The following is a 24358-nucleotide window of genomic DNA, read 5'->3' as shown; positions in this document are numbered from 1 at the left end:
GATGCCCATCCCCCGCCAGTCCCTCAGGTGGTGTTGGCTTCAAATTAGTGCCTCATGCCATTTCCCATTAGGAGACGAAAAGCTATGGGAGTATATGGGCAAAAACTAGATTTTGTTCGGGATGTTTATTGAAGTCCGAGATTTTAGTAAGAATGGATGGGAAGTTCAGTGAACCCAATTTTTCAGAAGAGACCTGAGCCAATTTTGCTCGCCATCACGCATCCTTTTTCAATGTCTTCATCCAATGACTTTTTTGAAGTCTGTTCTAAGCATCCAAAAATTAACTGCAATGGTTCTTTCCACAGATATTATGTTTTAGGCAGACTTGCTCAGGGATCTAAAGCTCCCTACTCGCCATCTTAAACAATGGCGCTAACCACTGGGATACATTGGTAAATATCCTCAAATGTGGTATTATGGCTTTGCACAGTTCCAGAGGGGACTTCAGAAGTATTGACTGGAAGATACAAGTGGCATCTATTCCAATTAGGTAGCTTGGCGTTCTTCAGATGGATGCCAACATTAGCCTGGACACAATCCTTCAGGACCATCGAGAAGAGGTGATGGGCATTTTCGCTTTTCTAATCTTTCTTCAATGATTAGAAAGTTCCAATGCAGGATAAACTTGTATAAAAGGCATGTGCCCAACCACTTATCCTTCCTGGTTCAGAACTCTGATATGGAACATAGGAGCATCCTTTGGTCCACGTCCTGGATCAATGACGTAGATTTGTGGTAAAAATGGAAACTGTTGTAGGAAAAGAAGGCTCCAAACTATACCTATCACAACACCATGGAGTGTTCAAGGGCACTGTAAATGAGTGATCAGCCTGGTCACGGAAGACTGAGTTTTTCAAACTCTGCAACAAATAACCCAGCCAGCCAGCGTATTAACAGGAGGGTGATCGGAGCTGGGTAAGCAGCAGGAAACCTACTACTGCTGCGTTGGTAAGCCGCGAGGTTTAAGCCTTGGCTCTTGCCAACCTGTATTTAGGCTCTCTAGCCTTGGTAACCAGGATGTGCCCTGATGGGGACAAATTTGCACTCCATACTGAGCAAACAAGAACTTGACTTGTGTAGATTTTGCAGTAGTTTGGTTTGGAGATTCATAAGCGTGGTGATGGGCATCCACAGATTAGATACGCAGTAGACAAAAAAAATGTAAGTTTTGACACTAGTTCCAGATTTCAATGGTGATTTGGGAGGACCATCCTCATCCTTGTTTACATACCTCAACTGTGGTATCACCTGGACCTTTACTGATTCGTTTCAGCCATGTCCCTCAAACTATGGCTAATCAAATTACACAAATACAATCATGTGGCAGCACTGTGCAGTTGGGCCACCCTTCAAGGGAAGGAGAGGTGAGCATAGATTGTAGTTGCAATCACACAGCACACTTGCCTCTATTTGAAATATTGATCACCTCCTAGTTGAACTAAACTCTGGATAATTGAAAATGTATTGGTGACAATTATATAAATTGGGTTAGCTGTAAGTGGCCTCCTGAAGAGCTCTCGGTGACTCAATATGATTATGGCTGCGGCAATTAGTTACGTTCTAAGCTCAAGTTCTGTTTCTCACTCGGGGTGGGAGCAACTGACTGAATGGTGTTTGGTGCTTTAGTGCCACAAAGACTAGTCCATAAAAACTATGGAACCAAACAAGATTAAAAACTGACTAGCACACATGTGCAATACAAAAACTTACACTGGTCATATACTAACACTTTTGCAACTTAAAAATTGAGATTTCTTATTAACATTAATTATATATACAAGGAGCAACACTAGGCCTCCTATAACCATTATAGTATTGCAAAAAATTTACACAGGTTACTAGAAAATTGAGATATTAATATCAATGGCCCTGTAATTGCAGTGTGTATGATGACTTACTCGTACACTATTATATTCCCTTTGAAATGCACTGCAAGTTTGGGATTGCCACATGTGCTTACGTGTTGACAGGCCCTCCGCAGGAGCCATGATAAAGCAATCACTGGCGCAGAGTTGGGCTATTGATAAAGCAATCGCTGGCGCAGAGTTGGGCTATTTGCAGGCGCAGGGCCTGTTTGCTTCAGCGTGAGGGGATATCTAAGCCATTAATTAAACATTTTCACATCCTAAATTATGCACATATACACCATGAAATGAGTTTGTGCAAATACAGGCCCGGATTACAGTTTTAATGATTGATAATTTTATACAAGTTAAATTTTTAGTGAGGTTGGTGGAATGAAGGTAACCATGAATAAAATTCCAATTCTGTACATTGTATAATTATTAGATTTGGGGATTCCATTGCACTTCATCAGGGGATTCCCTTCGGAAATGATTAAAATGGAATTCTGCTTATTGATTGCAGGACCAGGCCCATGTGATCCCAGGTATGCTTCCACACCACCAGTGTCCCTGGGATCTCCGTAGGCCATTACGCTGCCCTCTGCCTTGAGGCCTGAGACCGCAAGTTTTCACAGCCTGGCTGCCAGCAGGTACTTTCGTAAATCTTTCACGAGTCGGAGGCGCACTCCGGAGGTACGCCTCCAACCACAATTTCCAGCCATATAAATATGTGCAATAGCACTTTGAAGCCAGAAGTGCCTAATTAGTTTACAGAGCGCCAAACTCAAAAGGGAGATGTACTAGTAAGTTGGATGTCAGAGTGATCAGTTGAAAGAACGAAGAATAAGCGCATTATAAATCATTTAGTGAAGCTGGAGAAACACTACAGATTGTATATATAAATCCACTATATTTAGAAAATATAAAAACATACAAAATATATATATACACACACACAAAATTTGTTCTTTACCTAAGGCAGTCAGTCATTCTTGTAGCAATTGCCTTCCGCCGCATCATACTGAAGACCCATACCCTACTTATTCCACAGATTGCAGGCTCTGGATTGGTCGAACAGCACCACGCTCGCTGGCGTTCAAGCATGATTGCATCATTCGATGATTGCTGAATGGCTTTATCTGCTATAACCCTGAAGCCCTGTATAGTTAAACAGCAAAAAGATTTCATTTCCATTGAACTAAGCAGACCTATTTTTTTTAAAATCTGAAGAGGATCAATAACTACATTGCCAGTTTAAGTTACTATACATGGTGCTAATTAGAGGGTTGGGAAAAGGAGGAAAATTTTTTAAAAATGCACGAGACAAACACAATTGTATTAACATGACTTATTCTGCTATTGCTTCCCATGTGGCTATGTACAACTTGGATCATCACAGTTTGTCGTACGCATTTGTTTTTATACACAGGTACTACATTCATGATACAAATTGAATAATATAAATTTCTATAAGGTTTTTAAACAAAGTAAGTTCAAAAAAAATACAAACCCGCTGTATGTGTTCTGCAATTAAACAGCCAACTACTTTTCGGTCATTAGAGATGAAAAGAAGTGCTTTTGTCCTGGAAGGACACTTCAGCTCCGCCTGCTGAAACCCAAGGTCATTATCAACCACCTCTCGAATCTCTTCAACCTGTGGTAAATATACTGGTCTTAATTCATAAATCGGTTACTGAATTTAGCCTTTAATGATGCCCAAGTACTTATAACATAAGCAACCCTAAGCAAGCGCGTTCACATTGAATTTCATTTGATACTCAAAAATGTTTACATACACCTTAAAAGCCACAAGGATTTCAGGATCCATGCAGGTAAAGAAGAAAAAAAAACTTGCAAGCTAGAAACCAGAAAATGCTGGGAATACACAGTAGCTCAATCAGCATTTGACTAAGACAGGTTAGTCACAAATAGGTTCTTTCATCAAAACATTGTTTCAAATGCAGATTCACCTGCTGTGTACCTCAAGCATTTAGTTTTTACTACAGAATCAGCAGTCAAGCCCTATACTTTCAAAGTTTTGATAATCATCTGTGAGTATAAATTAAGAAAAATATGTCCCAGACAGCAATTAAATAAGCCTACTTTCAATAGTTTTAATACAGGATCTAATTTATTACAGCCAAGCATACTCACAGCATATTATTCAAAGTTACTGACTCCAATTTTGTACAGTTTACAGGACTTGTGTTTCTAGCAGATGCACAATAGTTTAACATTAGTTTAATGTACAATGTTAAGATGGAATAAATCACATTTGAATTAAAATAATTTAATGGACAATAAGCATTTTATGGGATTCCTGAAATCTTGCTGAACTTACAAGAACCAGTACTGTAGAAGGCTTTCCTTGTAAAGTGTGCCAAAGCATATAAACGAAGCAGAAAATAGCTAAATGCAATAAAGAAGAAAACAAAACTACCTTTTTCAGGGCATATTTTGGATCATCGGGAAGAACCATTATTATTTTACCATCAGGATATTCACCTAAAATTCTCTCCTTCTTCCAGCCCTGGTTGAAAAATCAGAGTTTAAGGTGGTACAGGTACATTTAAAAATGACCTTTTGGTACACATTATGAAAGAGTATTTGAACAATCTAGCAGTACAGCTAGTCGATGTACCAGTCCTATATAGTGACAGGACACGAAGGTGGTGGCCCCAGCTGGCATTGATTTATTCATTCAAATTGGAGCAATAGGGTCAATAGGTAGGACTGGAAAAGATGCCAAGCCGCAAGGGCAGTCTTATAACATGCTTCAATGAAGGGGGGGGGGGTCTTCCATCCAGGAGACACAACGATTGTCTCAAATACATTGTATTTTTGTGGCTTAGCAAAAGAGGAATTAGTCTTTTCATAACAGAAATTAGAATTTTAAGAGAGAATTTAAAAAAGCACAAGCCTTTCAGATTCAAAGCATTCCCCATCTCCAGTGTTGGTGTTTTTTTAATTAGAAAAGGATTCTAGAGTAGAACAATGGCACAATGCACTCTAAGACACCGCAAAGTGGCAAGATTTGGGTACAAGGCTGAAGTCTGCTCCATCCCTCAATTTCCATTCTTGCCAAGCTGGAAGGATGTTGCTTTTTTGGAAGGGTGAAAGGAAGAGAAGCAGAGAAAAAAAAAATCAGACAAGTACTCAGCAGGCTGCTCCAACATGCATTCTAGCAGCTAGCTCAAGAGCAGCACTGATGGTAGTTTGAGTTTGCATGAGTCAGCCTCTCCGCTGGAGTGAATTCACGACCCCGAGACCCTGAATAAGGAGTGTAACAAAGTAACTTGGTGGTTGGGGTGGGGCATAAAAGAGAGACAAGTACTAATGGGAGAAATAATAAAATCACATACATGCTCATGTTTATATCAATCACACCAATTAGTTACAAGTCTTCACACTTCTGTTATAGCAGCAGTGATCATCACTTTATATTTAGGCAGGTTTCTGAATGGCAAATTGAAAGGTAACTGCAATCCATTGCATTACTAGAGATTAAGTGTATACTGTTAAGACAATCAAACTCTATTAGGTAGGCAAATATCTTCTCACCACAATACCTTCTAATGCGCTTACCACATATTTTACAGCACTAATAAAACGCTTGTGAAACTGAAAGTGCTGAGCTTCATCTTCTGGAATAGAAGCTGCATACAGCATTCCACATGTAGTGCAAGAAATGGCTCCAATCCTTTTCTGTCCAGCATCCTGTGAAGATATACATACACTTATTCACATACATCCCTAGTGTTTTATGCAATTATGTTTACTTTCCTGTTAATTTCAAATTGCTGAATTTTGTATCCACATTTCCATTTAATTTCTATGCACTAATTCACTGAAACGAACATGTTACAAATTGCTACTCCTGTTCTTATTTTCCTATACATATTTCACTCTAGATTGACACCTGTCCATTTCTTACAAGATTTATCTCCCAAATTATCTTGCTGCAAAATAATTTTATGTTTTCCAATCACTGGAGAAAGGAAGCCTAGATTTGAGTAATTCAGTGCAAAGTAGTCTCCATTTACATAAAGTTATCGAACATATCTGCTCTTTTGCAGGAAACAATTTACTCTTACTCAGTTACTTTTCTCCCATGAAGATCATCTCTACATCTGGAGCCAGCCCAATGACATAGGTCACTGATAAGTCCTGGAGTGGCTTTATTCATTGCATGGCAGTTAGTGTTTTAAGCCAGACTGGTTACTGATTTGGGACATGTACAAACACAACTTAAGCACCAACAGAGTACTCATAGTATTCACAGAAATCACAGAAACCTCACAGTGCAGATAGAGGCCATTTCGGCCCATCGAGCCTGCACCGACACATATCCCACCCCCGATCCCCGTAACCCCTACACCAACACATATCCCACCCTATCCCCGTAACCCCACGTATTTAATCCCCCTAACACTAAGGGTCAATTTTATCATAGCCAATCAACCTAACCTGCACATCTTTGGACTGTGGGAGGAAACCCACGCAAACACGGGGAGAATGTGCAAACTCCACACAGACAGTCACCCGAGGCCGGATTCGAACCCGGGTCCCTGGAGCTGTGAGGCAACAGTGCTAACCACTATGCCACCATCAGTCAGCACTAATAATGTCTACTTCCGAATGCAGTCCAATTTGAAGTGCCAAATTACAGACAAGTAATTGGAGTCACTCTAAATGGACTGCCCCATCAGAATGGCTGTAGATGCAAGTGGAGACAGTGGCTGAACTTACATTTCACATATTGGTGAATGAATATTGCTGCTAGACTATCATGTAAACAGTTAACATTAGCATGTTTAAGAACAGATCCGCTCAAAAATAGGATTAAGAAGCAAAGGTTTCTTGTATTTGATTTGGGCCTACACTTACAATGTTTGGTTGTTGAAGATCTCCGTCTGCATTGCTCATTGGCTTGGTTTCTTTCTGTACAGAAAGTTCAGGGGTAACTGCAGTGTTCTTCGCTATGGTTAGCTGATTAGACAAAGATACACTTTGAAGAAATAAAGTTGACACATTGTTTGTTAAAAAAATAAAAAAAATTCTCAAACTGTACTTTCATCAGCTCTACAATTTACATTTATATACAGGGAAGGTGATTAAAACCACTAGGAATACAGTATTTACATTTAAATGTGCATCCATTCCATTCCCCAGCTGTTGGCAAGGTATCTGGTCATGAATAGAATAAGCAGAAATTACCCATTACAGCTACAATCCTACTACATTTAATAGTGTTTTCAGGTCAAGCTATGGGCATTCAAATAGCCCTACCTCTAAATAGAGTGTGATGGCAAGGAACAGCTATGAACTCCCTGGAAACTGATGCTGGTAATTAGAAGACCCAGAAGAATTGAGATCTGGCAGAGGCAAGGATGAACAGCTTGAGTAATAAATCAGACACATTGAGGGGTGAGGGATGGAGATCAGAACAGAGGTTCCTTTTTTTATATAAAACTTATTGTCACATTTGATTCCGAAACAAATCCATTAAGAGTGTTCTTGCAGATAAATGAATTGGTACTGTATATCCTAGACTGTACATACTGATGACAGGGAGACAACAGTGACAATTTTTATTACATAGATTTGATCAATATACAATTCTAAAATTTCACATAAAATGAAGTAGTGTAACCATGCAACAACTGGAAAAAAATGGAGGCTGCCTTCCCGCACTAAAGTTCAAAATAGATGACTGGAGTCTGGCTGCCTGCAGGAACTAGGCAAGGTTGATAATGTGGAAACTTAAGGAGCTTGTTCTGGGTGCAAACTGAACTGTATGCTGTTGGAGTATTAGCAGTTACACTGAACCCAAATGACTTGAGCAACTGCTCATCAGCACGGCTGCAATAACTCCCTTATATTGTGTCATTGATCAGGATTGATTAATAACTGTGACTTCAGAGGTTGTACTGAATAAAAATTGTGGGATTTTCCTGTAGTTTTCAATTTTGGCAAAAGAATTCAAACTCCATAGGTGAAGTGGATCAGTCATCCACAGGCTACAATTCTTCATACAACAGAGATGAACCTGACTGTTCCTTCCAAAAGATTAAGAACATAAGAAATAGGAGGTGTAGGCCATTTGGCCCTTCGAGCCTGCTCAACCATTCAATAAGATCATGGCTGATCTTCTACCTCATCTCCACTTTCCTGCACTAGCCCCATTTGTGGACACATTCTAGTTCTGCAAAGTATTTACAGCACAGAAACAGGCCATTCAGCCCAACATGACCATTCTGGTGTTTATGTTGCACATGAGCCTTCTACTTTTCAATATTTTGCTGTTTATTAATGTTAGAAGTTTACATTCTTGCTTGAAGATATTCTCTATAGCGAGAATAAGCAATCTGAACGTCTTAAATTTAAGGCTGTGCCTGGGATACTCATCATCTAATACAATAGTGTAATCCAGGGGTGTAATAATAGTATCCCCTTATGATCTGAACTGGACATTCACGTCTTTCAGATACAAGCTCCTTCGGACTGAGAAAACACCTGGGGAGGGAAGGCCAGATACAAATCGATAAGCTGCTTTATTTCAGTGAGTGAACAGTTGTGATCAGATTTACTTAGCTCAATCAGTACAACTTGGCATCATCTAATAAAATAATGAACTTCCTCAGATCAATGGGTCATCTTACTTGACTTAAGCAAAATAACTCCCAACTGCACTCCTGTATTCTTGCTCTCAGCCTAGTGAAAGCAGCAACCTGCTACTTTGTTTAAAAAAAAAGATTGCCTTCACAGCTTTAGTGGGACCTCTCACCATGTGAGCTTGTGTTCTCTTGTTCCCTGTCCTGCAGGAAGTTGGGGCTTGGTTCCTGACCCCTCCCCCTGTCCAAGAGTTGGCAATCAAGTCTGTACCCACTTTTTGAAACTAGTGTCATGCAAAGCTGAACACCCCGAGGTGTGAATGTTTGCTTGGAGTGCCCGAGATTAGATAACTGTCCTATTGTCCTCAAAATACTCAAGTTTATTAGCACAATTGAATGTCCTGTGTGTATAATTATTTCAACATGCTGTACAACAGTTTCAATGCTGAATGGTTAATTCAGTACAACTGTACAATATACAATTATCTATATTATTCACTAATCCAAATTGTTCATGTAATTGGTGTCCTCATAACTATCCTAAAACCATGACAAGTACCTTTCATTATTCGTCTTCGATGAATCTAGATTACTGAAGAGTGTCCGCACGGTTTCCTTCAGCAATGATCCTACAATATTATTCAATAAGACAAAAAAAAAAAAAAATATATATATATATTTGAACTCCTCTAAACAGATATTTTAATGAAATGAAAATTAGCCTTGAAGGCTAATACAGTATAGGCAAATTGAATATGGGCGTAAAGTTCAAACATTACACTATTTCAAAATGATTCTTAACTTTCAGTTTTTAAATCGTCTGCTCAAATTAAGAATTGCGTCAGGGAAATAGAAATAGCAGCGGCTTTGATTAAACTACTGGATGTGAAAGACCCATGCATGATTTCTTTTGGAAGTTGTTAGTGGGGCGCAAAGAGAGAAGGGAAGAAAGAGAAATATTTCAGCACTAACAGGAAAACTCTCATTGGTGTAATATGGATGGCACAGTTAGTTAGGACCAGAGTTTGAATCTAGCCCTTCTGATGGGGAACAAAATTCTGATGGGGAAAAAAATTATTTGCTGCCTGAAATGGTCCTACGTGAAATTAGTTTAGCAAGTTCCAATCCAGTTTCTATGGGGTTAGGTCTACAGTACAAACAGACTAACTTGACATTAACTGACAAGCTCACTCAGATATGGCTGATGTGGCAAATGGAAAGGTGACGTTGGTGCAGTAGGGAGATCCTTTTCTGAGGTAGAGCTTATTGGGCATTACTCTGCATCTCGTTGCACTTTACCCAATTTAAGAGTCTGGTAGATACTGGGCATCTGAATGAGAAATCTTTATTTGTTTTCTTCTCTCAAAAATGTATTACTTTCACACAAAAATAGGAACTGGGTTTTCTAGTCACTTTTATATTCAACAATTTTTAAAAAAAATGTAGATTCATAAACTACACATTTCTTGGTATTCAACAATGAGTATAATTTTTCTACTTTACCTTCTGACTCAATTTCCACTTGCTCCTTAACTGGTTTCAGTGGTAATGCTGTAAAACAGTTTTTTTCCGGACTACATTCAGGACTTGACTCCAAATGTAACCTGAAACTCTGAAGAAAACACAATCTCTTTCAGGTGGACTGATAGCAAATTAAGCAAATAAAAACAATTATGCAAATCTCCTTTCGGTAATGCTTTACTGCAGAGCATCTTTTTAGAAATGTAGGATATACAACACAAAATCAAGTATTTATAAATAGGCATTTAGGGCAGAAGTCTTATAATGCCAGTCAAGGAGACACTTCATTACTAGCTGCTCTCCAGTGCCAATGCACATGGGTGGTCTAGAGCCCACTCAAGGTTTAACTGCTATGGTGAGGATGTGTTTAACTATGCTGTTTCCTTTAAGGCCACTGCTCAACTGTTCCCTGTAAAGTGATCTAAATAGGCATACCCAAGGTGAATTAGAAGCTAGTTGCTATTACATGGAGTTTCTCCAATTGTCTTTTAAATCCTAGCTCCTTCCCTTAGGGAGAAGCCAGCTCAGAGGTTAGAGGAAATCAACAGGGAATAACTTGTCATCTTTAAGATCGTTAATTAAAAAAGACACTGAGCCAGATGCAAGTGAGACATAGATTTTGAATGTTGGCACTTCTAACTGCAACATTTTTGAAATGGGACGCATTCGTGCAGTGGCTTTGGACTGTAGTTCATCCAGCCTGGGCTGGATTTGAAAGTCCCTTCACTCTACCAGCTGCAATAATTTATGGCAGTCTCAATCCAGCTCTTTGTGGATGTGGACTCAACAACTTCTTCTTCGGCAGTTCCTCGCAACCGAGGATGACTTGCTTCCACATTAAAATTGAGTTCTCAGGTGACTGATGAGCCCAATGTGGGACTTACAGTCTCTGTCACAGGTGGGGCAGGCGGTGGTTGAAGGGGCGGGTGGGTGGGGTGCTTGGGTTGACGTGCGCTCCTTGCGCTTGGCTTCCACTTGCTCCTGGCGAAGAGACTCAAGGTGTTCGGCACCTTCCCGGATGCTTCTCCTCCACTTTGTGCGGTCCTGGGCCAGGGATTCCCTGGTGTCAGTGGGGATGTTGCATGAGACTCTGAGACTCAACACAGAACTGTTCTTACTAATTTGCCAACTGCACTCGCACAGGCCTCAAATATGTTATCAAGGAATGCCACTGAAGCAAACAATCTAAAGTTCAAGACACAATTAGCCAAGTTTCTTGAGAGCAGAGAAAATGATATGGTGATTAAGTAGTCAGGAGCAGTTCATGCATAAAAAGGAACACTTCATGACCTTGATGTTTTTTCCATATTCCTAGAAGTCTCTAGCTGCCTGCAATAATAAAAAAAAACTTTGAGTGCGCTAAACAGAATATTACCGGAAGGTGTCAATGCTAATGTAGGAGAAACAGATGCACTAAATATTCTTGCTGATCTTGCAATTAACTCAGTTATCTCAACATTACAAGCTATAAATAGAAATGCATCTTAACACTATCACGCATCTGGGACGTGGGTTTCTGACAAAACTAATACTGTTGGAAGTGATAGATCATGAGAAAAATTTAACGATCTATTTGCTAAATAGAATGATTGATTGACTAACAAAAATCAAGGGTAGAAAATATGTCACAATGAATTTATCCATTAGGTAGACTGCTAACCAGTCACGTGCAGGGATTAAGTTTGTTCTCATGGTGCACCCTTGAGTGCAAAGCTACCTGGGAGATTTCCCAGGCACAGGCATGATGGGCCGAATGGTCTCCTTTTGTGCTGTATGATTCTACGATTTCAAACATTCAGCCAGGCAAAGCTACCTGGGAAATTCCAGTCAGGCAAGCATCAGAGTCTTCAAAGGTAAGGCAGAGGAGCAATGGCAGGAGCTGCACAAGACACCACGGCAGACTCCTTCAACTTAGTGGGCTGTGTGCCTGACTGCATTCTTTACAAAATGGCTGATCTTCATAATGACCCATTTTCAGGTAGCTGAACTGAGTTCGGGTGCAACTCTAGGCCTCACTTAACATATCAGCAAAAAGAAACTGAGAGCAACCATATATATGCACTGAATGTGCAAAGAGTTTTGCAGTGTCATGGATCTTTCAGTCACCAGCAAATTCACGCTGTGGGTGTACTAATTCTGTCAGCTAATATACTTAAATACCTTGCGTACTCTTTAATGTTATGATTTTAAGTTGTGTTAAAGGAATGTTAATGATTGCCGGAGTTCCTCTTGATAATTCAGTAAGAGGTTAACTTACGCTGTACCATGCTGTCCTAAAAAGGGGATTGGTTGTTAATTTAAGACAGTTCAAAGAAACTAAATTGTAGTCACCTAATAATCCCCAGACATATTTTTGATGATCAATCACACTATTCTTCTTATACTACATTGTTCCATTTCACATACCCCTTGTGCAATTCCTCAAAAAATGTAAATGGTTTGTGGTTGATTCACTTTATATTGATTATTAAACTTTTTGATATCTAGGGATGATTACAAGCTTAATTAAGGAAGGTGTGTGTGCATGTGCGCGTAGAAAGAGAGGGGAAACAAGACAATGAGGGACTAGAATTCAGCCTAATGGACATAATGAAACAAAACTGAATATTTGAACCTCTACTAAACTACACAGATAAAAGTTCAGAGTTGCTATCAGGCGTGTCGACTTACAAATCTCTGCTCGGCACTTGTGAGCCACGAATGCCGCTACGGCCTTGTTACTGTCAATGCTGACATAGCCATTTCTTCTAACATCCAGATTATCAAATTAAAAAAACAGCACAATAAGGTTCTAAATTGAAACTTTTGATTTAAAATTCTGAAAACACTACATACCACCATTGGGGTAGAGAGAGCATTAAAATAGTTTTTGAAATGTTGGATATTCTGTACAATCAACTAAGTGAATTACAATCAAAATCATGCATGGTTGGTAATGCTGCAAACTTTGTAGATTTCTGGATAACATTCCTGCATAAAAATATACCAAACATTTGATTTCCCTATCTTTCCCTCCCCTTCCATTCTCCTGTGCAATTTCTATCAGTCACACTATTCATTTGCCTGAACTTTTACTTGAAATGCAGAATTATATCTACACACCTTCAAAGTTTTAGGTAAATTCATTTTGAAGGCAGACTCAACTATTTCTTGTGTGCAGTGAGTTAATGAAATACAACATCCACAGAACTAGAAAATTAAATCCGAAGCTCAAAGATAACAGCACTTATACCAAGTCCAAGGGAGAGCTTCATCACTGTGGAAATGCTCAAAGAAACAGTAGGTAACAGGCAGGATTAATAAAATCTCATTGAAAGCAATAGGTCAACAGGAATTCGCAAGTCTGCACATCAGTTAATGTGCGGCATTTAAGAGTCAAAAAGAGAGCTGAAAATGCAGAGAACTTGCTTTACTTGTTTGAAAAAAAAATACACTTAAAAAAATACTACTCTTTGCAAGCAGTCTCTTGGGTGCAATACATATTTGTTGTTTTGGAACAGTATTGTGTTGCTCTAGTTAAGTAATTGCAGTAACTCCTCCTACTAAACTTATTGACATTACGATCATTTATTTCTGACCTTCCCATCATAGAACAAAATAATGTAAAAATGCCATAATTTTAAGAGTATACTTCAAAGAGAAGCATAGGATCCAAATAGTTACAAACCTAAATGTTCTGGAGAACTCTAAATATAAATACTAGCATCTCCTTTACCCTTCAATTAAAATAAATTGTTTTTGCAATATTGCCTAGCTCCAGTTTTGAGAAGGTGATGGTGGGCCTTCTCGAACCATTGCATTTCTTGTGGATGGTGCACCCACAATGGTGTTTGGGAGCAAATGAAGAACAGCGACATATGTCCAAGTTAGGACAAATTTGCAACTTGCAGCAGAACCTGGAGGTAATTGTGTTCCCACAATATTGCTGCACTTTTCGGTGTTAGAGGTCACAGGAGAGGGAGGTGCTGTCAAAGTAGCCGTGGCAAGTTGTTGCACTGCATTCTTTGGCTCATACATACCGCAGCCACAATGCACTGGTTATGGAGGGGGTGGACACCGAGACCAGTGGCAGGGGTGCTAGCAAGGAATCTGCTCTTTCCTGGATGGTATTGAGCTGCCCCACCTGAGAGAGAGACTGTAGGTCCTGCACTGGACTCATCAGTCACCTGCGAACTCATTTTTAATGTGGAAGCAAGTCATCCTCGGTTCTGAGGGACTGCCTGAGAAGATGATGATTGAGCCGAGTGTTGTTGCAGATGCAACCATCCAGGCAAATGGCAAGTACTCCATCAAATTCCTGACTTGAGCCTCAGAGATAGAGAGGCTTTGAGGGGTCAGGGGCTGAGCTATTCAGAGTACCCAGGCTCTGAACTGCTCTTGTAGCCAGTGTTGATATGGGAGATACAGTTCAGCTTTGGAATCAATGGCAAACCCTTCGATGTTGATGGCAGGAGGCTGAGAAATGATGATGCAGCTAAAGGTCAAGGGAAGAGTGCTGGGCTTTCTCTTGTTCAAGATGGTCATTATCTAGCACTTATGTGACGTGAATGCTACCTGCTACTCGTCAGCTCAAGCCTGGATGTTATCCACATCCTGCTGTAGGCTGGGGTGGGCTGCTTCGTTAACAGAGGAGTTGTGAAGTTGAACACTGTGGCCAGCTTCACTCCTGAATTTATGACAGCGAGATGGTCAATCATGATGGTTGGCCTTCGACAACTACAACCGACTTCCTTCAAATCGAATAACTAGGGCAGTAGATAAGGCTTTAAATTAATGAAGGGGGGTGGGTGGGAGGAATCAGGAAAGAGTAAATTCAAAAGCAGTAAGAGAAATGTCAAGGCTGTAGAGCAGAGGAGCGATTTGGATAAAAATAAGCAGAATGGGTCAGGAAGGGACAGAGAGCTCAACAAAGGTAATAAGGCATTAGTAACTAAGGTGACATCAGGGAAAAATAGAAAAACGTTTTAAAATAAAGGCACTATATCTGAATGTGCAAAACATTCACAAAAACTGATGAATTCATAGCACAGATAAAAATAAATGGGCTTGATCCAATAGCCATTACGGAGACGTGGTTGCAGAGTGACCAAGGTTGGGAACTAAATATTCCAGGATACTTGACTTTTAGAAGAGATAGGCAAAAATGAAAAAAAGAGGGAGGGGTAGCCCTGAAAATAAATGGGATAAAGACAGTAGAGAGAAAGGATCTTAGCTCCGAAAATTAAGATGTAGAATCACTTTGGGTGGAGCTAAGAAACAAGGGGCAGAAAACACTGGTGGGAGTAGTTTTAGGCCCCCTAACAGTAATTGTAGTGTCAAACACAGTATAAGTCAGGAAATTAGAGGTGCATGTAACAAGGGTAATACAGCAATCATGGGGGACTTTTAATTTTCATATAGACTGGGCAAACCAAATTTGCAGTAATAGCACCGAGGACGAGTTAATGGAATACATTCAAGATAGTTTTCTAGATCAGTATGTCGAGGAACCAATTAGGGAACAGGTTATTTAAGTCTAGTATTGTACAATGAGACAGGGTTAATTAATAACCTTGTAGTAAAGGAGCCTCTGGGGGAAGAGTGATCATAATGTGATAGAATTTTATATTGAGTTTTAAATTTGAGAGTGATTTAGTTAAGTCCGAAACTAGGGTCTTAAATCTGAACAAAGCAAACTACGTAGGTATGAGGTGTGACTTGGCTAAGGTAGGTGGGAAACTAGATTGAAAGATATAACAGTAGTTAAGCAATGGCAAACATTTCAAGAAATAATTCACAACAAATATACATTCCCTTAAGGAATAAAAACACCATGGGAAAACCGTGGCTAATAAGAGAAGCTAGATAGTAGCAGATTAAAGGAAGAGGTTTATAATGTTGCCAAAAATAGTAAGCTTGAGGATTGGGAGGAATTTAGAATTCAGCAAAGGGTGATCAAGAAATTGATGGAGAAAAAGAGAATACAAGAGTAAGCTAGCAAGAGACATAAAAAGATTGTAAAAGCTTCTACAGGTATCTGAAAAGGAAAAGATTAGCGAAAGTAAACGTAGGGCCCTTTCAGGCAGAGACAGGAGAAATTATAATGGGGAATAAGGAAATGGCAGCGACATTAAACAAATACTTTGCATCTTTCTTCACAGAAGACACAAAAAACATTCCGGAAATAGTGGGGAACCAAGGGTCTAGTGAGAATGAGGAACTTGAAGAAATTAGTATTAGTAAAGAAATAGACTAAAAGCCGACAAATCCCCTGGACCTGAATGCCTACATCCAAGGGTTTTAAAAGAGGTGGTTACAGAGATAGTAGATGCATTGGTTTTGATCTTCCAGAATTTCCTAGATTCTAGAACGGTCCCCGCAGATTGGAAGGTAGCAATGTAATCCCGCTATTCAAGAAAGGAGGGAGAGAGAAAACAGGGAACTGTAGACCAGTTAGGGAAAATGCTAGAATCTATTATTAGGGATGCGGTAACAGGGCACTTAGAAAATCATATGATGATTGGGCAGAGTCAACACGGATTTATGAAAGGGAAATCATGTGAGACAAATCTGTTAAGAGCTTTTTGAGGTTGTAACTAGCAGGGTAGATAAGGGGGAACCACTGGTTGTGGTGTATTTGGATTTTCAGAAGGCATTCGATAAGGTGCCACACAAGAGGTTATTAAACAAAACTAGGGTTCATGGGATTGTGGGTCATATTAGCATGGATTGAGGATTGGTTAACAGACAGAAAACAGTGAGTAGGGATAAACGGGTCATTTTTGGGTTGGCAGACTCTAACTAGTGGGTACCGCAAGGATCAGTGCTTGGGCCTCAGCTATTTACAATCTATATTAAATGACTTAGATGAGGGCACCGACTGTAATGTATCCAAGTTTTCTGATGATACAAAGCTAGATGGGAAATAAGTTGTGAGGAGGACCCAAAGAGGCTGCAAAGAGATATAGACAGGTTAACCAAGTGGGCAGAACATAGCAGATGGAATATAATGTGGAGAAATGTGAAGTTAACCACTTTGGTAGGAAAAATAGAAAAGCAGAATATTTTTTAAATGGTTAGAGATTGGGAAATATGGTATTCAGAGGGACCAGAGTGTCCTTGTACACGAATCACAAAGTTAGCATGCAGGTACAGCAAGCAATTAGGAAAGCAAATGGTCGGTTAGCCTTTATTACAAAAGATCGGCGTGCAAGAGTAAAGAAGATCACGCTCGACAAATCTGAGCGTTCTTTGTGATGACAGATATGGTGGATGGGTGAAATGCAAGGGATGGACTTTCAGAAAGGCTTCCACAAAGTAGCTCAGTGAACACTATTAGAAGAAAATTAAAAAGGGTATACAATTAGTGAAAACAAAATTGGATTAAAAACTAGTTAGAAGAGAAGAAACAAAGTAGGAGTTAAGTGCAATTTCTCAGTGACTGGAAGTGGGTAGTAGTGTCAGACAGGGTTCTGTTCTGGGACTGCTTCTGTTCAGTGTACAATGATTTGGATATAGGACCAAAGGGAGTGCTGTCCAAATTTGCAGATATTAAAATTAGAAGGCAAGTAGTAATTGAAACAAATATCGTGTCAACATTTAAGAATAGGTTAGATAGGTGGCTGAAGGAGAGGATAAAAACTAGTGCTCATGTGGTAGGTAAATATCAGACGTTGGGCTGAATGGCCTGTTTCCATGTTAAAATTTCTAAGTATTAGTAAGCTCTGACATACCACATTAACAATTAACAAAAAAGTACATACTTCATCGAAATACAAAAATACCTCATCTGCTTCAGATTCAGTCTCCACTTTTGGCATCTGTGCCTCATCCTCTTTTCTGTCAAATAATTTTACTACTTTTTTAATTTCTTCAGGTGTATGGTTTTCAGATGTCTTTTGACCATTATTGGTGTCTTTTCCAACTTCCATTTGAGAAAAAGCAATTTGGGATTTATGTTGCTCACATGTGATGCCATTTTCTTCTTTGAGCTGTACAGGCACCCCATTTGGCAGTTTCTCTTTCTCTACCTTCTTATCTGTTCGAACTACTACTTGTGAAACTGCTTGCCTAACCTGTAAATTTCTAAACTTATTATAGGTAGAATTGATGGTAGTTAGCTTTTTTTGATCAGTTTCAATTTGCCTAATTCTAGTCCAACTGTTCCCTCCTTTTTGTAAAGTATATCTTGTAGTTACATATTTATGATGCTCAATTAATTTACGTTTTACACATTTTTGTCCTGAAAAGTGGAATCTGTTTAGGCTGGAATAAAGTGGCTTTGTCCGCTTTGTTTTCTCAACATCTTCAGGCGTTATGGCTTCTGGTTCTTTTTGGATATTTTCCTCTATCTTTGCAGGCTCCTTTTTCACTGCAAGATCAAGAGTGTCAGAAGCAATCTCTTCTGCAATTTCTTCACACAGCTCAAGAATACTTTGACGCTTACATTTGGCATTGTCAGTTTGCAGACATGGGATTTCCATAGCTGTTTTAGGACTAGAAATTGCATTTTTATTAGCTTTACGAATAGTTTCTCGAGATTGTTTTGAACCTTGTAATTGTCCTTTCACAGAATTATTTAACCTTTTCTTATTTTGTGGAGCATTATTCGCAGTTTTATTTTGTTTCTTTTCAGTAGGTGATTTTACTCCACTTTTTCCTTTAATAGCTTTGACACTGCAATTTGTTGCTTTTGCCAGTTTCTGAACCTGACCTTCCAATTTTTTCCCATTGCTTTGTAATGTTGCACACGAAGCACCTCTTTTGATTTTTGTTTCACAATGGTCTTGAGGAACTGGCTTACTGGATTTAGTTTTCTCTTGTGGAGTTTCTGAAGATACTAAAGTCTGATCAGTAGGAGTATTTTCTGCTTTCTCCAGTTCAGTTTTTCTTTCACATGCAACACATGCCTTTGTTTCTGCAGCATTTGAGTCTTTTTCTTTGGGAGTTGTAACTTTCGTTGCTGGAGTTTTTCTCCCACGTTTACCATCTACTTTTATTCCTGCAACTTTTGAAGCCTTCTCTTTTGGAGTTTTTATAACTTTCTCCAGCTTAGTTCTTCCAAGCTTACTATCTACTTCCATTATTTTTTTCAAAGGCAAGCTATTCTTGGGACTTTTAGGGCATAAATCACTAAATGTCCTTTTTATCAGTTTCCTTTGAGTGGGAACTGCACTAGATTTGCTGGCTGTGGAAAGGAAGGATTTTGTCAATAACAGAGGGTTCAGATTCAATCTTGGAGATGACCTGGTCTGTCTTTCATTCAGTATTTGCTTAGTCACAGATCTTAACTTGGAATTTACTACCTGTTGAACATTCTTTTTTGAACGGTTTTGACCAGATCTGGTTTGAGGTCTTACAGCATCAGCCTCAAAATTATCCTTACCTGTAAGGTGATGCAGTGATGACTTTGACCTCACTGTCTTTGTTTGTTGAAGCTTCTTTACAGATTTTGTGCTAGTCTGTGTCTTCACAGAAGTTTTCTTTGAAGAAACTTTATTTACCACAGTTTTAATACCTTTATGTGAGGTTAATTGTTTAGTACGACTACTCTTGCATGTCACAGGTTTAACTGCTTTTTTGACAGGCTGCTTCTTAGAGGTCGTAGCAGTTACTGACAAAGACTTTACATCTTTCTTTGCAAGTTTCATCTTGGATATGTTCATGGTAGATTTAGGTTGGAGTTTCACATTTTTCTTACTCGGATGTGAAGAATTTACCACAGTTTGAAGAAATTTTTTTTTAGATGACAATTTACTTGTCTTTTGTGAAACTTTTGATGACTTTCTTAAAGCAAGTTTTTTAGAGGTCTCTTTGGAAATACGTAGATCTTTTTGTGCAAGTAGTGACCGAGAAGTTCTATTACTCTGAAGTAACTTCTGTGAAACCTTCATTGGGATTGATTTACCTAGAGTTTGGACACAGTTCTGTTTTTTTGTGGTTTTCCTTTCAGGTAGTACTTTGCCTGATCTCCTCTTTGATACTGGAGGAACTACAGTTTTCTTCTGATGAGAAGATTTCAGTAATGCACTTTTTTTAAGTAAAGGTTTAGTAGATTTCTTCTTCAAAGGAGCCATTCTTTCATTTTTTTCAATGATCATCTTTGTTTCTTTCCCCGTTAGCTTTGTAGTTGTTTTTGCTGATAATGTGGTCGCTTTAACAGTTGTTCTAAGCAATTTTGAAGCTTTTTTAATGGATACACGACATGGTTGAGCAGCAGACTGCTTTGCAAACCTTCTAAGTTGAGACGATGTTGTCCTTTCCTCCAAACATTGCTTTTTGGTTGAAGGTTCACCTCTTGTTGAGCCACTTTTTTGCCAGGGTGACCTATCAAATAAATTATGATTTATTCTATAGCAGCGGTATTTTCAATGATTAATTCATGCTAGTGAAAAATAAAATTGAAGAACACATTTAATCATTTGAGAATGATTATCTGGTTACTTACTACCAACACCTCTACTTCTTTGAAATTGTGACAGTGTATCATGGGAACACACTTGCCTACAATGGTATAATTTAAAGAACAAAAACTTTGCATGTGGAGGATTCACTGCACAAACACGAGACATCTAGAAGTGGGCCAACTTAAAGAATACTAATAAAGATCCTTTAATTGTTCTACAAAACAAGTCAAAGGATTTATTAGTTTAATGTTAGAAATCTTCAATTAGATCACAATAAAAATAGCAATACATTAAAAAGAAAACATGAGATGTACAATTCATTCACAATGATAAAAGACCTTGGTTATATAATGCACAAATTATACCTAAATTTGGCATTTATGTTGCACATTTTGGACTAAGCCAATGGCAAATATTCAGTCTAATATCACACAATTCAGAAGTTTGGCACCAAAGGGCAAGGCGTGATCTCACACTAGCAATGCATAGTAAATTATTTTAAAATCTTTATAAGTTAATCATCCCTCCCAAGTTGGCATGCTACATTTTCAAATTGTAATGATTGAAGAGCTAGATCAACTTTTCCACCCCAAGTTTCTCCCCTCCTTTCCTGAAGGTTATGCCTCATGGGACATGATCGCACTTACACTGGCAGTCGGCTATTTCAACCAAATAGCTATTCTTTGTGCGCAAGCAGGTTACAAGCATCAGCCAACTATTTTAATATGTGGGGCATCTCTTGAGCCCCTATGCTGTTGTTACTTGGCATCCACACATGCACACTTTCCACTACTGAATATTAATCACAAATTGAACCTTGGGCCAATTATTTCTTCTTTAACCCAGGATCACAAGAGGCCAATTGTAGTACACTACTGGCACATCAGCAGAGATCAGCTAACTCTGCACATAAGGCAAAACTGGCAAGCTTCATGGTCTGTGACTCCGAACTGCACCACCCCTACCAAGCCACGAGAGGGGGCGAAATCCCTTAGCTATTTCAAATCATTATAAAAAAGGAGCAAGATTTCAAAATAAAAATATAAGCAGGATGACAAAGAATAAATATCTTACGTTTTTAATTTCCTGTCTAGAGTTCCTGTTTTATAATTCGTGTTTAGTATCTTTAGTTTGTTTTGTTCGGAGGAGTAAATTACAAGGCAATCATCATTAAACAAACATTTCAGCAGCCACCTTACTTCACATCCAAGCTGGCAAACAGATTATTTCACTTTCCAAATCTACAATAACTGCCCTGATCACTCATTTTCTCAGCAGTTTGTCACAAAAGAACGCAGGGTAATCGTGGACAAGGAGTCTACGCTTCCCCAATTCAGAGCTGAATGCATTACCTCATCGTAGTGCTCTCCCAGTAAGCAGTCCTCACACTTTTTAAACTCTATTTGGACTGCTGAACATTACTCCAGCTGAAATGCACTCGAGACAATTTCAGATATTGACAGGTTACGAAAGTGAAAACAGTACTGCCACGGCGAAACCCTAAATGAAGGGATACGAGTCGCCTGCATGAAGTTGCATATGAATACATAAGCAGTTTCCAGTTCTGGAGGGGGAACTAGAGAATTGTGTGCCCATGTGTTTGCACACATATATTTCTATAATAAATTAACAGAGAAGCAAGAGGCTAATGTTTGTGCAAAATTTTAACACAAGATCATGAATGGGACAAATGATCAAATCAGTTGAAATTTTAAATGAGTCGCCTTCTTAATGTGCAGTCCAAATACCACAGTGTTTCTTAAAGTAACGCTATGCTCATAAAGTTGTCTATTAAATGTGTGTAGGACATTTTAACAAGACCATTGGATAGAGATGTTAATGATATAACTCATGGCATCCACATCTTTCACCCACAAACACACACACCCCCCAAAAAATTGCGTGTACAATCGGAAGACAAAATCTCTTCTGGGTTACAAATAAGACTTTTGTTCACATCATACGATGCAATTAATTGTAAAGCAGCGATGCCGAGCTAACAGAAAGGTGATGCTGTGGGTTAAATAAACAGTGGGGACGGAAGCGGAAATTGACTGCAACATGGCGGTGCCCGTTCCCAGCCTCGCATCGGACGGACAGAAACACCCGCCGCCGATTCGCGTCAACACCAGTTGCTGCGAGGAGAGGCCCTTTCACCCACTGAGTTGGGAGCGGGTGAAAGGCCGAGCACCGAGCAGCAAACTGCCACCCGGTCTGGGTCTGGGCCCAGGCTCTCGCTTTGTTTCCGGGCCGCCCGAAGAGATGCTCTGACGGTCACTCACCCGCTCGCCGGGCTCGGGGCCGCTTTCCGTTTCTGCGCTGCCATTTCTCAATGATGATGATGATGCAAAACAAAACTATACACACGACGTCGAACTATTTTTTTTGTGTTTCTCTAAGTATCAGCCTGTCACGTCTCTGCCGGCGGGGGCTGACACATGACCCCCGGCTTTCAGCTCCCGGCCGCACTGATTTTCTGTGGGAGACATGACGCCGGCTTGCGCACCGGCACCAGTTCCCTGACGCGCATGCTCCACACCCCCCGGGCCGGGTTATGCCAAGCTGCGCATGGGCGACTTTCAAGCACGTGATGCCAGGGGCTCGCGGGAGCCCGGGACCTGCGAAGCGGCGGCAAGTGCCAGGAGCAGATGGTTACACGCTGCGCAGGGAAAAGGAAATGAAGCGTGCAAAAAAAAAAAGCAGAACAACAAGATACAAAACAGTAAGAGGAGTTCCAGCAAGTATTGAAATAAAAAAACAGAAAATGCTGGCAGTGCTCAGCAGGTCAGGCAGCTTCTGTGAAGAGAGGAACGGAGTTAACCTTACAGGTCCACGAGCCTTTCATCAGAACAAAAAAATTGCGACGAACGCTGTAAATTAGACTGTTGGGCACCCCGACCCTCCAGCGGCAAATTGACGCCAAAATATAGTGGAAAACGGTTGAATACCTCACATTGAGAATACTGGCAAACCAGGAATGGTGCAGCCAATAACTATTAAAGGTCACATAGTACTTTGAGTGCTTTGCATAATTGAAATACTCAAAAAGTATTCCTTAGGGAATTAAGAAAGTAAAAATAACATTCATTTTGATAGCTCTTAATTTTGTTTTTGAGGTGTTTACAGGACTGATTGTAAAGAAAGAACTTAGCCTAGAAATTCAGGGGGTTTATCGCCTGCCGTTAAGGCCCATTTTGATGAAAAAATGGTTTCTGCAGCAGACACCATTTTGGGGAGGTTGGCAGTGCTCCAGATATTTACATTAGGCAGATCGTGACATTAATGTGTGTACATCGCTGATTTGCTGCACAATCTGCTATTTTGGATGTCGCCGCTCCCTTTAATGTCCTCTCCTAATCACGACCAGCTGACCAAGCATTCAGCAACAGGAAGGATTCCCCCAGCAGTGCCACTTAAAGGGATCATCAGCAACTTGCAGCTGACTTGCTTTTTCGGTTTTACTAGCTCTGTCAAAGTTTGTGCAACCGTTTGGAGCTTTTTAAAGTTGCTGAGGTCACAGGGAGTGTTGCTGCAAGTGGAGAATGCCTTATTTCTCATTTAAAGGCTTCTACTCACACCACTTGCTCACAGTCATGGGGGCTCTACTTGCAGTCCCCCTTGCGCTCGAGTATGAAAGGGAAGTGGAGCGAAGGTGTTGAAAAAGAGGATTAGATGCCTGCAGAGGGAGGAGGAGAAGGGGCAGGAAGGCTCTCAGCAGGAGGCCTTACCCACCTAGGGTCTTCTGAGAGCACTTCTCCTACCTGCACTTAAGCCAGGAGCAGTGTATTAGGAGGCTCTGCTTCACCAAGGAGGTGGTCACAGAACTCTGCTACCTCCTGCAAGCAGACCTGCAGCCTCAGAGCAGGACGACAATGGCTCTCCCAGTGGCCCTCAAGGCCACTGTGGCTATCAATTTTTTAACCACTGGATTCTTCCAGTCTGCAGCAGGTGACATAGCTAACATCTCCCAGTTTGCTGCCCATCACTGCATCCA

General features: G+C 39.9%; 1 protein-coding gene across 3 annotated transcripts in view; it reads right to left on the bottom strand.

Moving 5' to 3' along the window:
• Positions 1–23386, bottom strand: part of LOC147114830 (uncharacterized) — a 32974-nt gene extending 9588 nt beyond the window's left edge. Inside the window, exons 1-9 of one of the 3 annotated variants that reach the window (XM_085992809.1) lie at positions 22647–23385; positions 17722–20284; positions 9962–10070; positions 9018–9087; positions 6732–6852; positions 5430–5561; positions 4285–4374; positions 3355–3498; positions 2818–3002 (exon numbers count right to left, since the gene is read on the bottom strand). In XM_085992809.1, the coding sequence (XP_085848935.1) occupies positions 2818–3002; positions 3355–3498; positions 4285–4374; positions 5430–5561; positions 6732–6852; positions 9018–9087; positions 9962–10070; positions 17722–20284; positions 22647–22690 (3458 nt within the window). In that variant the 5' untranslated portion in view covers positions 22691–23385. Of the gene's footprint in view, positions 1–2817; positions 3003–3354; positions 3499–4284; positions 4375–5429; positions 5562–6731; positions 6853–9017; positions 9088–9961; positions 10071–17721; positions 20285–22646 lie in introns of all 3 variants that reach the window. The other 2 variants (XM_085992810.1, XM_085992811.1) reach the window with 2 other exon arrangements.
• Positions 23387–24358: the final 972 nt, after the last annotated feature.

This window comes from Somniosus microcephalus, chromosome 7 (assembly GCF_052327205.1).
Source record: "Somniosus microcephalus isolate GS21.2 chromosome 7, FLI_Smic_1.0, whole genome shotgun sequence".
Taxonomy (NCBI): domain Eukaryota; kingdom Metazoa; phylum Chordata; class Chondrichthyes; order Squaliformes; family Somniosidae; genus Somniosus; species Somniosus microcephalus.
Note: the sequence above shows the minus strand (reverse complement) of the source record. Positions and strands in the feature narration are given on the sequence as shown.